This window comes from Eurypyga helias, unplaced genomic scaffold (genome assembly GCF_000690775.1).
Source record: "Eurypyga helias isolate BGI_N326 unplaced genomic scaffold, ASM69077v1 scaffold10025, whole genome shotgun sequence".
In the NCBI taxonomy this organism is placed as follows: domain Eukaryota; kingdom Metazoa; phylum Chordata; class Aves; order Eurypygiformes; family Eurypygidae; genus Eurypyga; species Eurypyga helias.
Window position 1 is genome coordinate 15,129 of NW_010253361.1, and position 17,496 is coordinate 32,624.

At 40.3% G+C, this 17,496-nt stretch overlaps 1 protein-coding gene across 1 annotated transcript in view; it reads left to right on the forward strand.

Annotated features, from left to right (window-relative positions):
- The window catches only part of LOC104510406 (slit homolog 3 protein-like), a gene marked incomplete at its 3' end in the record, with an annotated part of 59,509 nt that overhangs the window by 12,081 nt on the left and 29,932 nt on the right, over positions 1-17,496 (forward strand). Inside the window, exons 4-5 of the mRNA XM_010152643.1 lie at positions 10,342-10,485; positions 12,743-12,906. Of these exons, the coding sequence (XP_010150945.1) occupies positions 10,342-10,485; positions 12,743-12,906 (308 nt within the window). The remainder of the gene's footprint in view (positions 1-10,341; positions 10,486-12,742; positions 12,907-17,496) is intronic.

The window sequence follows — 17,496 nt, forward strand, 5'->3', positions numbered from 1 at the left end:
AGCATTAAGCATGTTTCAACGCCTTTATAATATAGTCCTTGTGTGCATGTAGTGCAGGCTTTCAATGAATTACATATTTAAGCCCAGATGCAGTAATTCTCCAGTCTGAATTAGCTCAAGTGATGCCAGAGAACCATTAAAGGGTGTTGTACCTCGATCATTTAAACACTGTCAAGCTGGGAGGATGCAAGTAGGTTGCCCTGTGATGAGATTCCCAGAGCATTGTGGCTCTGGAGCCTTTCAGGGTCTTCTTGAAAGTGTTTGACTTTAAAGTAAGTCTTGGCAAAGAGAACATTAATCATGTTTTAAATGCAAAAAAATGTCTGCACACTTTTCAGATCATGGCTTTGAAGCAGCTATTATGGGATTGCTTGTAGCATTTTAATGGATATGAAAAAAAGAATGGCATTTGTTGGTTTTAGACCTGCTGTTGAGCAGTTGGAAGAGTGCCCTATGATTAGATCTAATTTAGTGTTCAGTGGGCTCTAGATTGAATTTCTTCTTATTAGTCTGGAGACACACTGATAAGAACGGTCTGATTAAGGTATCCTGGTAGCCAGTATAATTTCCTAAGCTTGAGCTGGAGCATTTTGGAAAATATACTGCCGTTATGGTAAAGCAGTACACAGTCAGAAAAAGGGAGTCGTTGTGGGTCCTGTATGAAATCAATGAGATTTTATTTACAAGGAAAAAATAATTACAGTGAAATTGTGGAGCGGATTATATTGTTATTTATTGTTTTGGATAAGTCTCATCAGAGCTTCTTAGAAACTACACTATTTTTCTGTTTAAATATACTGTCACAATATAGGCCCAGATTATTCCACTTCTCTTCTGGCAGAATAGTTTTGTGTGCCTCAGATCTGCAGACAGCACCACTGGTGTCAGAAACACTGCAGCTGGGTAAAGTAACGCTCAGCTCAGGCATGACAGCCTCTTAAACTGCCCCATTTGACTCCGGTGTATGGGAAGCAGGGAATTCAGAATAAGTTTTGGACCACCTGGCTAGCATTAGAATTCTTTATTTCTGCCATAGAAGACAGAGGTAGGTAAGCCAATCTTGTATTGTATTTGGCAAGAGAATAACTGGGTATGGTTAGATAATAAGGGGTTTTTCTGTTGTGTGGGTTTTTTAATACCCTATTGGTTTAATTTAAAATGTTGTTTCTGGAGGCTTCATTATAATTAGGCATCTTAAGTAGTTAACATTCCCCATATAAATAATCACAATTGGATTTCTGTTAAATTGCTGATTTCACAAATCTTACATCTTCGTAAATTTGCAGTTGTAACCAACACAGCAGCAAACATTACTGTGCATATCCAACTACATGTCTGTTCCGTGAAACAGGAGCTTTTCTTGGACTATGACATTCTCCTTATCCTGTTCGAAGGTTCCAGGAGAGAGGATGCTAGAAAGCTACTGAAGATACTGTACCCTGTCCTCATACATTCTTCTTTTCAGCAGGCTGGATCAAGTCTCCTCTAAGAATTCCAAGTCCATTTGGATTTTAGACCGCTATATTGTTTTCCAGAAAGGGATAACTGGAGTCTGATTTTTCTTTTTTCTTTTTTTTTTTTTAAACACTAAACTGAACCTTTCATTTCACTGGGGCAACAGTCCACGCTGTGACTTAGTGTTTGACTAGTTATCATTTTTTGTGTAATGTTCATATGAATAAAAAAAAAAATGGAAAGGGTTTCAGTTAAAGGTGGAAGCTCTCGAGTAACCGTTAGCTGTGGCCAGATTGAACCCCTGTGCCGCAGGTCTTAAACTAACCTTGGTCTGTTAGGAACTGGAATATATTTAAATATCCTTCTCACCTGTCTTTCAGTTTTCCTGGAATGTGGACAAGCTCTTTCTGGAGCCCTTGAGTTTGCCAGACTGTCTGCCAGTCACTGCATAGGGTGCAGGAGATAATGCTGCAGCTCTTTCATTTTCAGCAGCCCTGTGACAGATAAACCTGACGGTCGCTGTGCTTGCTCCCAGATGAGCAGATGCGCAGAGCCAGTCTGCAGTGAGGCAAGTGGCTCAAGCCAGTGAGCTGTGGATAACGGGCACCAAGTTTGTTAACCATATTGTTCATATTTTTTCATTTTTCATAAAATTTTTTCATACGCTTTCCTCTCTGCAACCATATTAAAAGAAACATTCTGGGAGCCTTTTTATTACAGTTACGCACTGTGTGCTTCACAGTGCTCTATTTTCTGGAACAAGAAGGTATCATAAAATCTCTACTGTTTAAAGAGATTGTATAGCAAAATAGTATAGGGGGATGAAATCTCATTTTTCAAATGTCTGGCAAGTATCCGTTTTCAATAAATCCTTTTCCTTGAGGAAATTTACTTTGCATAGTTACTAATCATACAAGTGCTCAGGCATGTTGTGATCCTAAATCTTATGGTTGAGATCCCAGGGCTTGCTGGGCAAGAAAGAATCCCTATAGTGAACTCTGTTTTGATGTTGCTAGAAGTAGATATACTCCCGGGGTACATATATATTGAAATCAGAGGTTTGTTGTATCACGCTCTCATAAAACAAAGCCAAAAGCTGACAGCCTTCTCCTTCTAATGTCTGATCATTAGGGAAAACTCAACATAGTCACTGGAAAAGACCAATAACCATATTGGTGCCTGGAGTTTGACATACTGACAGATAAAGTAACTACAAAAGTGGTGAAAAATTAGACCTCCCGATCCAGTCATCTAACCTGTGTTAAAATTGGAACTAGATCTAATATTTACAACTTCAACTGACCTTTATTTAAAATAGACTTGTACAAAGTGACAAGTTGCGTGTGTACTTTCAGAAGTTGCTGTTATCAGTCTTCCCAAAATTCAGCCAGTCAAATTTTGCTTTGAATGACTCTCATTTTTAACCTGCTTTTTATGCTGTTTCTCCTTGGATGAATAGTGAGATACTTGGTAATCCCATAGCTTTTCTGGTGAGGTTGCTTGGAAAGTATCTTCATGGCAAATTTGCCAAGTTTGAAGTGCTTGTGTTGATTCGTAATTGTAATTGAATCCCAGTACTTAGGAGCTTAAAATAGGATCTACCAAATATTTATTGTATACTTTTGGAGCTTGTTAGAAGCTCAAAGAAAATACAGTTTAGCATAAACTTGTAAGAAGTATTTTAAAAAAAATACAAAATTACTCTAAAGAATGTACATCAATTCCAGTATTTCATATTGTGTACATTACATTGTTATGTACTTTAGTATCATTAAACTGATGCAAACAGCATATAAATGCCAGAATAAAGAAATTACAGTTTTCCATTTCCAAGTCCTTTATAGCACAGTAGTCTCTCCTCCTCCCCCAAGCAGTCTTCTGAGCTTTAAGTGATATATAAAATCTTTTTCCATGGAGTGCATTTTTCTCATGGAGAAGATACGACAAGCATTAAAAAAAGAGACCATCTGACTAGGTGTAAGGGGAAACATTTTCAAAATGACAAGTCAAGCAGTGGAGGAGCCTGCCCAGAGACGTTGTGCATTCTCTGTCCTTCAATATTTTAATGGCCAGACTGCATAAAACTCTTAGCAACGTGGTCTGACCTTGCAGTTCACCCTGGTTTGGGCAGTCTAACAGGACAAGAAACCTCTCAAGCTTCCTGCCGTTCTGAATTATCCTGTGATCTGATGAAATAATCATTTCTCAGGGAAAACAAATATCTACATTAAATATCTATATACTGGTCATGCTTTGAGTGGGGTTCAGACCAGGTAACATCTGGAGGTCCTTTGCAACCTATGTCATAGAATCATAGAATCATAGGATGGTTTGGGCTGGAAGGGACCTTAAAGATCATCTAGTTCCAACCCCCCTGCCATGGGCAGGGACACCTTCCACTAGACCAGGTTGCTCCAAGCCTCATCCAGCCTGGCCTTGGACACTTCCAGGGATGGGGCATCCACAGCATCCACAGAAACCTGTCCAAGTGCCTCCCCACCCTCTCTGGGAAGAACTTCTTCCTGAGATCTAATCTAAACCTCCCCACTTTCCATTTAAACCCATTCCCCCTTGTCCTGTCACTACAGGCCCTTGTAAAAAGTCCCCCCCAGCTTCCTTGTAGCCCCTTCAGGCACTGGAAGGGGCTATAAGGGCTCCCCGGAGCCTTCTCTTCTCCAGGCTGAACCAGCCCAACTCTCTCAGCCTGTCCCCATGGCAGAGGGGCTCCAGCCCTCGGAGCATCTCCGTGGCCTCCTCTGGACTCGCTCCAAGTGGTCAATATCCTTCTGATGCTGAGGGCTCCACAGCTGGACGCAGCACTCCAGGTGGGGTCTCACCAGAGCAGGGGACAGAGGCAGAATCCCCTCCCTCAACCTGCTGGCCACACTTCTCTGCATACAGCCCAGGATACGGTTGGCTTTCTGATGTCATTTTTGGGTTCTGTGATTCCTAGCAGAAGGACGTACCGACTTTCACCTTGATTCCTCAAGCGGTTTTGGCTACAGCAGAGATAGTATGCAACCCTTGTCCTTCTAGTCCAGGACAGAGTGATCTCTGCACAGATCTGTTTAATAGCTTTAGAATGGTTTTCAAGCCATTTGCCTCAAGCTTTTTTTCCTTCAGATTTCTGCATTTAGGCTGCTATTGTGATACTATTACTAAACTCAATAACTGCTGTTGAAGTGAGGGAGCAGCATCTGCCAGACACAGAAATACAATTACAGTCAAGCACTAATGAAAGACTGCAACAACATCTGCCTTTTCTCTGTCACTTCTGCAGCCTGTCTGCATGCAGCTTCCCAAAACAATCGCTGGTTTGTACGTCATTGTGTAATTCATTAGTCCTTCTGACGCCAGTCAGCTACGCTCACCTGATAGGAACTCTCCTAGTTATTATTACACAAGAAACTAACTCCCTGATAGTGCAGGAAGTTGAGAAAATGTGTTTATTGTGCTGTGCATCTAAACTATCATGTAGTCATCTTAAATCAGCTGTGACCTTATCTGCAGGCGTAAATAGGACAACATGGAATTTTGAGTAACAGAAGCTCAGATGCTATGACTGACAACACGTGCTTATAATTCTCCAGGTAGTAGCACGAGTACCGCAGGATTGTTCTATGGATGGTGTTCAACTGGACTTGCAGTCTTTTGGATCAGGAATGAAAGAAGGCCTTTAAAATCTCTCTAAAACAGGACTGTCAGACTGTGCTCTGTGCTTCCTTCTTGACTCATTATGAGCTCGTGACTTCCATTTTAATTTACATTGAATAAATTTGTCATCACCATCATCCAGTTTCCTGAACGTGGAAAAACACTTGAAGCTGGTTCAAGCAAGCACGATGATGATTTCACACTGGTTATTATCCATTGAAGCACTGACAAGCTCTTCAGTGGTCAGTCATCACATTAGAAAATGTAAATTTTAGTAGATTTCTAAATATCTTGACGCAGTGAGAGGCAGTCAGATTGCTCCCCTGCACTCCAGGCCATTTAAAAACGTTCCTGCAACCTAATATAATTATTTTGCCAATAAGTAAGCGGGGGCACACACAATTCTGCCATTAGAGGTTGCTTGTCATTGACTGCTGGGAGGACGGAGTACTTGACTGGATACTTCTGTATTAGCACTTCACCTGTTCTCCCACGATGAGTTGTGTTAAATTGAAGATGTTGCTTGATTCCCTATAAATTTCAAGAGAAAACACTAGGAAAAAAATAAAAGCCAAAAAGCTTTTTGACTTTTTGTAACGTGTATTGTATGTCCTAAGGAATGCTTTCTGCCGAGTCCTTTCCTCGCTGCCCTACAGTGCCTTTGAATGCAGGTGAAGCGTGTGACTACAGATCTTCTATAGAAGTCATGCATATTCATTTTGCGTTCTGTAGTTACCCATGCAAATAACTTCAGTTCTCCTCTTCCTTACAAGCCTCCTATGCACCTCACATCTGCCTTTTACTGGTGGGTTCGCATTTTCCCAAGTGGAGTCTGGCATGTGGGGTGTGCCAGCCAGTTCATGGGATGCCGAACATCTTCATTCGCATCATCTTGTCGTCACTGTCAAAACACAAAGCTAGTGAAAAAGAAAGAGAAGCTCTCCAGTGGCTCAGTGCAGCTCTTCTCCCTGACACTTCCCATTTGGCTCATTAATGTACCTAGGATGCTTTCTGGTCCATCCGGTAGCAACAGGAGCCAACCTGTAGTCTCCAGCATGTGTTAAGGTTGCTAGGCTGCTGTTTCATTTGCCGAGTTACGTAGTTATTTGCTGATAGTTTGATTACTCGACTTCTTTGAGCTGAAAACAAACATTGCTAAGGGTAAAAGCTATATAAACATCCCCATTTGCTCTTAAAAAACAATTTTTTTGATCATTTTGGGTTTGGAGTTCAAAATGTTATTTAAATGTTAATCACTTGAAACTGTGCTTGGGCACATAATTCAATTATGGGACCATCTTAATTATGCAGATGGTGCTTATGAGCAGCTGATACAATTACAGTGCCAATTCAGTACACATTCGTTCAAAGGGCTTAGCTGAAACACGTTATTATTTCAATGTGTGTGGACAAATTCACTTTTTCAGGAAATGGGTTCATGGAATTGTAATACTGCCCTACTCTGCTTATTGCTTTCAATGGCGTGTAAACCACAAGGTCTTTAACTACTCTCCTGTGTTCTGTGGTGGTCCTGGGCTTGCAGGAGATTTCTTCATGTTTTTAACATATCCAGAGGGATGAAAATGGAGACTTCAGTTAATAATCCATCATTCCTCTGGGTAGCAGGCAGTTTTATTTCTTCTTGAATTGTTAACCCCCTGCACCACATCTGGAGGCCGTGTGTAAATCTCATCCAATCAAGCTGATAACAAAATTGGAAAATTAGTGGAATTTACTTTTACCATAAATTGGTGCAAAAGGAACACCATGTAATTCTTGTTAAACAAGACCCAACTTTCAATATTATCCCTTCTTTTGGGATGAGTCCAATGAAAAGGAATGCTCAGTATGTTTTACAGCATGGTTTGGTGTTTAAGGAAGGTCAGTGTTTCTGCTTCCTAGAATATGTTTTTCTCATCTGCCTTTGTGTTAGTTTTTTTTAAAAAAATAATCTTGTAATCACTTTTAACTCTGTGTGAGGCCAGCCTTGTATACCTAATATATAATTAGATGCCATTGGGGGGCCTGTGATGGTGAGGAAGATTAAGCAAAGAATTGTAATTTATACAGGGAAATATCCGTAGAGGGGATGTTTTAAAATAACCAAGAGTTTTGAAAGGAATTTAAAGCTTAATGCTTCTGGCCAAAAGTCATCCTCTAACTCACAGCAACTAGGAGGATAAAAAATTTAGAGATGATTTATTCTGCTTTCTGAGTTTTTCAATTCCCACCCCAACCTTTTCTTACTGATTCTTATCAGAAATAGGACATTAATCAATCTCATGATCCACCGAGTATGGCCACATCTGTATTACTGTTGAGTGCACGATCTGTCCTCTTTAGGTACTGCTCATATATTGCATAGATGATATACAAAATAGGTGTTGTCACCTCAGAAAAGCTGTGTAGTACCCGAATTCCCACTTCTAAACAATCTGCACAAGCACTTTCCTCTTCCAAATTACTTTCTCTGATGCTTAAAGGAGAGAGCGTGCCTCTGTATTTGTGGTCGTGTATAGGATCAGTTTCTCTCATTTTTGGTATTTGGCTCTCACAGAAATGTCACAGATTGTATCACTGTGAATTTAGTCACTGACAGTTCATGCCAGCAAAACTTGTCACATTGCAAATTCTGATTTCCAGCATTGGGTTTATTCATGTTTTGTTGAAACTAATCAGAGAATGAATTCAAATCCTGTGAATTCACTGCAGTCCTAGGTCAGCTTTGCTCTGAGGGTTAATTAAATAGGATCAATGATGGTTAGACTTCAAGCCCACTCTTCGCACAGGAGTGAATAGCATCTGCACAGTGCAGCTCTGCTATTCGTGCACTTCCTAAGCATCACAACAAGACATGCTGGTTGTCCACATGTACGAGTACAACTGCAGTTCAGTTGCAAATTCTCTTAATACTGAGATTATTTTCATTTTTGCTTTACGCTTTGTTACAAGTACTGCTTGCAACATCAAATACTACTGTAATGTAGGAAAAATATGCCATCTAACAAAATAAATCAAAGTACATCCTTGCTTTCAGTTTTCTTCCTGGGTAACTTAGGTGTCGAGTCTCCGTCATGGAACAACCGATTTAAGCTCATGTGCATTACCTAAAAACAATGTGGGACCATTACACAAGGACATCGGGTAGAAATTTGTAATGCCCAAGTGCATGTCAGGATATTGGTCAGAACTCGGTAGCTCATTCTGCCTTCTCATGATTTGCTTACCTGTTCTTAATGGGAAAGATAATGTATAAGCTTGAAAGAGACATGTATAATGCACAAGAACCGAGAGAGAAGATTGCTTTGTCTTACACATACGGATGGCTGTAAGAAACAAGTAGTAAGAGATGACATTGATGTTTGCTCTTGGAGCAAAATCTCAGAAATGGAATGCATGGGAGGGGCTGTTCGCGTAGCCTAATATGACAATTACCATGTTACTTCTGGTGGAGTCAACAGGGGTGTGGATTAGGTGTCACATAATTACCAGTCACAGAAATACAGGTTACAGAGGGGTCATACTAGTGCTGCTTATGATTTCATAAAATTGTTAGCTATTAGTTCATGCAAAAATATAACCTCACCCATCTTTGCCTTCTATGGGTCTCTTTTCTTATCCGCTGTCAAACGTCTTTTTCCACAACACATGAAGAAGAAAAATCAGGTAAATTGATGCTGACTTTTCTTTTGGATAGAAAAGGAAGTTCTGCTCTGATGCCCTCTCGTTCCAAAACACTGCATCCCTGTCCTCCTTGGGAAAAGGACTCTATTCGAGTATGTGTCCATCTTTTAGGAATCCCAGTTACTGTACCCATTTACTGCAGGACCGAGGCTCTGCCAAAACAATGGTAGGAGCAGAAAACTGTAATGAGTGTACAATGTTCCAAAGGTTTCAGCAGTGCAAAGGCAGGGTGCTGTGCAGAGGAAACACCTTCTGAAGTTATTTTTTGCAGCAAAAGGAAGAAAAAAAAAAAAGAGGAAAAGAAAAGCATCTTGTGCAGCTAACAAGCATTCATTTCTTCCTTGATAGGTTGCCCTGTTGTCTGTCATGGTGGATGTGCATTTTGTTGTCATTTTCTGCCTATTTTCTTTCTAAGTGTAAAACACTGCATATGCAGGTGACAGTGATGATTAAGTGTTCTCGTGTTTGTCTCAGGGAGTTCCAGCTTCTTGTTGGGATTGTATATACTTGTTATAGGTGGTAGGACTCTGGCTGGATAATCCAAGAGAATTTGCACAAGTCCTGTTGAAGGTTTTCTGGCTGAACTGATTCGTTCTGCCGATAGGCTGCTGTGTAGATGCACAAAATATATTTTTAAAAAAAAAAATTAAAAAAATTTACAAAGTATGTAAATGGGCTTTGTGCTGCTCTTCCATAACTAGAGGAATCTGGTGTAACTGGAATGGAGGAAGTTCCAAGGGCTGTTGGGCAATGGAGGCTGGAAAGGACCTCAGGGGGGCAGTAGCCGATGAGATTGGAGAACGCTTGCTCAAAGCAGAGCCATTGCATTAGGTCAGAACTGGTGGACCATGGCTTTGTTTGTTATCAACTTGAAAACCTCCAACAACAGAGACTGCACAACTCCTCTGAGCAACCTTTTCCACTGCTTGACTATCAGAGAATCATAGAGTGGTTTCCTTCAGTACGAAGTGAGCTTGCGTTTCCGTATTAGTCCAGACCCTACATTGTCTCTTGTATTAGAGGAGAATCCTGTTTTCTTTCCTTCTGTGATCAAGTTAACCCAGCACTGCTTATCAAAAGATGTCAAACTTCCAGAATTTCAGTTAGACTTAGGGCAGCTGCTGGTAGAGAATATTGCAAAGAAAAGGTTCTTCTCACTGTGGACTTTGTGTGTGAGTGTGTGCCAGGTGCAATAGCAAGGTGGGGAGCATTTGCCATTTCTGTTTATAGTAAACCGAAGTCTTATTTAAAGATTTGTGTATAATTTTGAACAAAGGAGGGGTGGGGCTGGGCATACAAAAAAAACCCCAAACTTCTATTTATTTTAAGTTAGCAAGCACTGTGCTATGTCTGTATATTCCCCAGCTATGACAGTATTAATGACTGGGTTTTTTCACCGTTTTAATGTAACAGGCAAATGAAGACCATTACATGTGGGTTGGCTGTAGTGACTGGGTTAATATTTTTTAGATTTAACCCCAAAGTTCAGTCTATTTTTATTTGATTATTACAAGATTAATGAATTATAAACCTTTCATCTGTTTTCAGGCTTCTCAATGCCAATAAGATCAACTGCCTGAGGGTAAACACGTTCCAAGGTCTGCATAATCTCAAACTGCTATCTCTTTATGACAACAAACTGCAGACCATCAGCAAGGGGCTTTTTGCACCTCTCCGATCGATCCAGACGCTGTGAGTATGCAGGCATATCATGAATGACAGCTCTCTCTCTTTTTCCCCCAAAGATGTTGCCTGTCTTGGCAAAGGCTTTGCATCTGACATCAAGACAATTTGGAAGAAACCCCAAGGTAGTAGCCCCTCCTTTTCTAACAGAAAGAAAAGGAGAAAAAAAGGGAAGTATTGCATAAATTCAGCACAGCCAGCTATCGATACAGCCTGCCCATAGTGACATCAGTGTCATAAGCGCATTACGCTCCCACAGTAATTCATTCATACTGTTTGTTGGGAAGATAATACGTAAATTAGACTCTGTACGGTGTATGAACAGCAGATTCTGTTCCAAACCATCACTGCCTAACAGTTTTTAATTATATGGTGAATTGGCATCTCTCCTTGGTGGGTCAGAGTCCTGCTTCTGAAACCATATTTCAGCTGACATTCCACCTAAAGGAAATGTTACGTTGTATTACTTGATCCATTAAGAAAGTCCACTGAACATTTTCTCAGAGTCTTTGAACTGGAGGCATTAGGAGAAGAGGGATCAGAAGAAAAATTGGAACCAAACATATAGAAATATAGGCTCGCTATTTGACAGAAATAGGTTTTATCCTAAGGCTGTGAACAGTAAGATTGTAAGGTGAATAGTAGTCCTTCAGAGCTGGATTTGACAAGTTATACAACAGACAACACCCCTGTGGTATAAAAATTTCTCCTTGGTTTCCGTGAGGTTTTATTGGTACTCGTGGTGGCCGTTACTTAGAACGGACTTGTTGCTTCACAACGAGACACTTTTTCATGAAATGTTTTGATTCATTCTCCCATTTTTAGTACTCCAAGTGATTGCCATTTTCTGACTTTTTCCTGGAGCTACAAGACTGGTACCATCTCCTGTCTCTGTATGCTTGCTTCTTCTTTAGACTTTTCACACCAGGAAAAGCTCTGCTCAGCAGGACTCTTCAGGCACTTTCTGCTATATGTGTGATTTTACTTGCCACTCCTTGACAGCCCTTGCCCTGTTGCATTTTATACTTACTCTGTTAAGTGAAAGTTCGTAAATATAACTGCAAACAGAAAAAAAGTGTCTACAGGTGGAAGAAACCCACTAACAGTAACAGAGTTCTTGTGAGGCTGTAACTTCACACCTCTGCCCAAACCAAATTTAACTTTCTGCTATATGTGTGATTTTACTTGCCACTCCTTGACAGCCCTTGCCCTGTTGCATTTTATACTTACTCTGTTAAGTGAAAGTTCGTAAATATAACTGCAAACAGAAAAAAAGTGTCTACAGGTGGAAGAAACCCACTAACAGTAACAGAGTTCTTGTGAGGCTGTAACTTCACACCTCTGCCCAAACCAAATTTAAACACCTGTCTTTTTTCACACTGTCTTTGCAGTTGTTGGAGAACCTTGTCCTGCTCCACTGGAAGTTAGAGGGGCTGGTGCAAGTTAACTGAGGTCATAATCAGGTTCTGAGAAAGACCTTACTGACTCTCCTGATACAGTGCTCAACCTTGTCAAGCAAAATGAGTCGTAACAGCAGCAGAGAAATGCTGTTTCTCTCTAAGATACCCCAGCAGATTTCTGTTAAGCCTAAATATCCAGTTAAAATCAATGCTATAATACCTATTTCCAATTGTGTGGGAAATAATGTTGTTCAAATTTTGGTAAAGGATTGAGTCAAGTTCTAACTTGCATAAATAGCTCAGTCTCAAAAGTAAACAATTTTGGCCCATGAGAAAATATATATACTATTACACCGATAAGTATACGCACATAACAATTTCACTCTTGAGAGAAGACCACCAGACCAGTTCTGGCCTTGCCCACTTATCCAAGGCACTTCACCAATTCCCATTTTCATCCCTAGGAAACTGAGTTTGCCAATAAAATTTCTTTTAAGCCAGGATACAAAATGATCTTCAGGTCAGGTGCATATAAAAGATGCATTTCTCTCAAAAGGCAGCATATCAAGCTCTCTGGAGAAAACAATGGACTTTGTAGACAGGAGGCCTGTGTCCTCTAAAGCAGGCTTTGCTACCTTAATTTTTGTTCCCTCTGTGAAAGGACTTGCAGCAGGCTTAATGAGCTACGAAATGTGATAGCTCACAGAATTCTCCCATTCATGTGCAGCTCTGTGTGGTTTCCGCCAGGCCTGGGTTTTTGGAAGCTTATTCAATTACTCTACTCTTCAGGTTTGCGTTTGTGAAAAACAGTGATGGAGTACAGTGTCACAGGTCACTTCTGATTAAACATCCCATCCTTCTCGCAGACATTTAGCTCAGAATCCATTTGTGTGCGACTGCCATTTGAAGTGGCTGGCTGATTACCTGCAGGATAATCCGATAGAAACCAGCGGCGCTCGATGCAGCAATCCGCGTCGCCTTGCCAACAAACGAATCAGCCAGATCAAGAGCAAGAAGTTCCGCTGCTCAGGTAATTCATTTATCCAGGCTGTACTGCGCTTTCAATTCAGAAATAAGCAGGTCCAGAGAGCCTACTAATCGAATATGCAGGACAGTGTTTGCTATAATGGATATTATGGAGCATCTTTTAAAATTAAATTTGGAAAATTCAGTTAGTTCTCCAGAAAGCCAATTACCTTATGGATTAAAAAAAAAAAAAAAAGAAATAAAAAGAAAAAAAAGAAACCAAGGGGGCAGTCTATAGCTGTCTTCTGTGTGTCTCTTAAATGCAAAGAAAAGAAACAAGATAAAAGCTTGTGACGTTGAATTTTAAAGAATTACTAGGTTGTAAATTGTCTAAGGGAAGCCATGAAGGTGTATGTGAGTCCATGTGTCAAATATAGTATTCTGAAGGGGTGCAAGGTAGATGGTTCATCATCTGTATTCAGGGAGAACTCCTCATTGACCTTAATGAGAGCTGATCTGCAGTAAGTTCTCAGACGTAAAAGGCTGAGAACAGCGTGAGTGAGACTTTTTTACAGCTGGCAATGGGCATTTCTGACCTGGGATGTGAGTGAAGCTGGGGCTGAGGGGTTGGCATCGATTTGCATACTTTCTTAGATTTATTTGTTTTATATCCACCAGTAACTTGCATTAATTGAAGTAAAACTGCCATTCCGGTTGGTAAGATTTGTGGTTGTGTAAGTTTTGAATCAAAACTTGGATCATAGTTTAGGCAAAGATTTTGTGTTGTGAGCTGGATAGGAAAATGCTTCCACATGAAAATAACCACTGAATTAACACAAACACCTTTTTCTCAACCCTGTCTGTTCTTTGTTCATGGTCCAGCTATCAGTAAAAGGACATTTATTGCCTTATGCAGCACAGCTAAGCAGACTGCTTCTTCGTGTGTTTTTCCTGTTGCTTATATGTATTTTAGATTACTGCATTTTTGTATACTGTAAAGGCAAACAGGTTTCAGTGAGCAAATCTGTTGGTGTGTACTGAGAAGAAAAAGGACTGCTACTGATGGAGTACCTTGCAGTGCTTTCTATAAAAATTACTATGATTTTTGTCTTTTTCCTCTGTCAAAAAAACCCCAAACCAAAACCATGATTAATTGTGTTCCTGGTGGTAAAAGATTAATGACTCTAGATGGGGATGCAGCACAAAACTGAATGGCAGCAGCCCAAAACAAGCTGTTGTGCTTTGTGTATCTCTGCGAGCAATATGCTGAGCTAAACCTTCTCTTTATGGGGAAAATAAAATAAAGATAACTTCATTTGCAGTCAGGTTTTCTTGGGCAGGTTTGTTAAAGTCTTCAATCACTTGAGACTCAAGCCACAAAATTTATAACCATAGCTGAAAATATGACATACTTTTATCTAGGTTTTTGGATTGTGTCCATCATAGTAACAAGATAATTAGTCAGTAATATTCATATTTAAAGAAATTGGATATGAAAATGCATAAATATAATTTAGAAAGTAGACGGCAGAAACAGATCAATATAAATCTGTACCCAATTTGCCATTGTTATTTTCTGCTTTTAGTAATAGACTATAGAGAAATTAATGTGATGTATGTGCATGCATATCTTGAACCATGGCGTGGGCTATTGGATAAGGCAAACACCATCTGATATCATTTATGAAAGGTCATAGCTGAGAAGAGCAACAATGCAGAACACAGTACCTGGTGATGTCGAGAATAATATTTTGTGAGAGTTCCTGTCTTGGGGGTCCTTTCCTTGAGGCATTAGGCTGTTTTTCCCTTGGTCTCCAGTTCTACGAGTATATCAAAACCACATGGAAAAAGCATAAACCTGACTTAGGAAGGAGGAGAGCAGGGATTGTGCAGTTTCAGAACAAAGATTTCAGCTGGATGAAAACTAATGCTGTTCAAAAGCTCAGTAGAGAAGATATCCTTGCCTGTGGAGTTTCCAGATGGCGATGAGATACACTGAACTCGATTCACTGTCTGCTCACATGAGACAGGGAGAACGTCTAATGGTTCAGAAGAATCTTAGTTTGTAAATCAATCCAGAGAACACACATCCTTGGCACCTGTTCTGCTCGACTCGTGCCTTTGAATCATGGCTGCATCAGGCTTGGCATTTAGCAGCAATTTTCCATGTTTTCATTTTGAGGAATATGCTCCATCTGAGGTTTTAACCCAGCACGTCTCTGTGCAGAAGAGTCCATGAGGTATGAATCCTAATCATTCAAAGTCAGACTATTGAGCAGTGCTTTGTGTTATCCAGGGATGAGCCTGCACAATCCTGCTGGGATGGCAATGCTTAGTAACTCGTCAGTGTCTTTGCTGGCTGTGGGATTCTCCCTGTCTAGTTTTTACATCTTTTGCTCAGTGTATAAGAATAGAATTTTATTTTAAATCCTTCTGTAAATGTGCATCTCTTCGTTCAAAGGGTTCTTGTTCAGGATCCCGATATTTTCATGTTGTGTGTTTAATACATTTAGCACATGTCTGTGGTCAGAAAGATGGTCGTCTGGGGGAAACCCCAGTGAATATGAAGGGTTGGTAAAGGAAGCAACATGAGGGATTTTTTCCTGACCTGGTCTTTGACCTTTGAGAAGTGATGATGCACAGAAAGTGTGAGCTCTGTGGGAGCAGAGGTACTCTGCCACTGTCAGGATTACACCCATGATTAGTTAAGCTTAGCTGAGTTTACTGTTTTGACATCAGGGAAAGGCCCAGTTCTGAAGTCATAAAGTTCTGAGGCTGTGTTGGAGCAGTCTATGTGTTTTCCACATTCATTTGGATTCTACGAAGTATCATAAAGGGGATTGTCAGGAAGGACCTAGCATGAGAAAAAATTGTGATTGTGCAGTGAATTAAAAAAAGAAAGGGAAGCACTTTTTGTACGAGGAGAGGAGAGAGGAGCAGTTAGCAGGAGTGGGGAAGAAGAGCTGAGATGTTTGAAATTTCATCTGTTTGAAATGGTAGAGGAACATCAAGAAAATGTCAAGAGAACACTTAGAGATGCAGATGGGCTAAATAGAACTGTATTTGATTAATTAAATGAAATTGTGAGGACAGAACTATGCAGCATAGTAACAACAAAATAAACTTTAAAAATCTAGGAGATTTTGTTCTGCATATTGTTTCCTTCCATTTTTATTCCAGCTCCCCACTGTCCTTTTAGATAGTATTTAAGAAGAACAACTTGCCTTCTTTAATTCAGCATCAAGGCACTTTTCCCAGCTGCTATTTCCTCTCTGAACCAAATGGCTCAAGCTTTTACTGATAATGATGGAGCAACATCTGCAAACATTAAGAGTGGCCACAGGAAGGAGTTTCTGTGTAACCGGTAGATAACGTACATAATTCTTTTGAGAAGGAGAATTGGAAGCATTATAGCATGAAATGAAGGAACAGTAGGGATGTTTTTGCCCGGGGCTGTGAGACAAGCAAAGCTGTTGAATATACTATCGAAGATGTTTAAGCCTCAGATTGGAATAAATAGTATTTCCCATGTTTTTCTGCCTTCCATCTAATGCTGTGCACTAGAATAATAATAAACCTCCCCCTTGCTCAACTCTGTCCCCACAGTTACAGAATCTGACACTAAAAAGGGTGTTTCTTGAAAGAGAAATTGAAGGAACAGACGGTGACTAATTCTCTCTCCTCGGCTTAGAAAAGGGAAATACTGTCATTTTCTGTGGCAACAATAAAATTCTCATGATTGTTTTCTTTTTGGCTGCATCTGCCCACTGTGACCACCTAAGGATCCCCTGGTACTTGCCAGCCTGGGGTCACTGGAAGCTCCCATTCTTAATAGGAACAGGGGGGAAAAAGAACAGCAAAATTTTCTGTCTGGTAGCATTTGATTAAGTTCACTGCACAGCAGTTTTGTTTTCTAAAGGCTCGAGGAGGGAGAGGAATGAATCTGAGCAGATTGTGTTGTTTCTGTGGTAGCTTATTGCCGCTTCAGGAGTTGGCAGGATCCTTGGTTGCTGTGTGACACTGTGTATGAAATAGCTTTGGCAGAGAGCTGTCCCTATATTCAGCTGTACATCTTTTTTTCCCCTGTGATGTTTGCGTTTTTCAGTATATTGTGTATTTCAAAAGCGATGAAAGCTCCGCCTGCCGTAGCCACACAAACCATTTCTGATAATGATCAAAGTGTATGTCTATCTACAAGCATCACGCCAGCCACCAAAGGTTTTTACCTTCTAATTCTTAGAAATAAGATTCTTAGAAATAAGATTCTTAGAAATAAGATTCTTAGAAATAATCTTATTTCTAAGATTACTATTTGAAATACTATGAACTGAACCTGTCTTCCTGCTTCCTCTTGCATTGGGCCATACATCCTGTCTAGCTGACTTTAATTAGTTGCTTCAGTTCCAGTTAGTGCTGTACAAATCAAAAGCACAGGGAATAACAGGAGAAGGACAACCTGCCCCTACAATTTTCTCCTTTTTGGACACTGTCTCTTGGAAACTCAGCCCAGATCAAAGTCAGCCTCTGTGGTACGTATGGATCCAGAGCTTGCAGGTTTAGGGCTAGTTTCATCTGTCTTGTGTTATCCCTTGTTATTAGAGAGTAATGTAGTTGCTGTTTGTTCAGTCATAATTTTCAAGGATATTTGATGAAA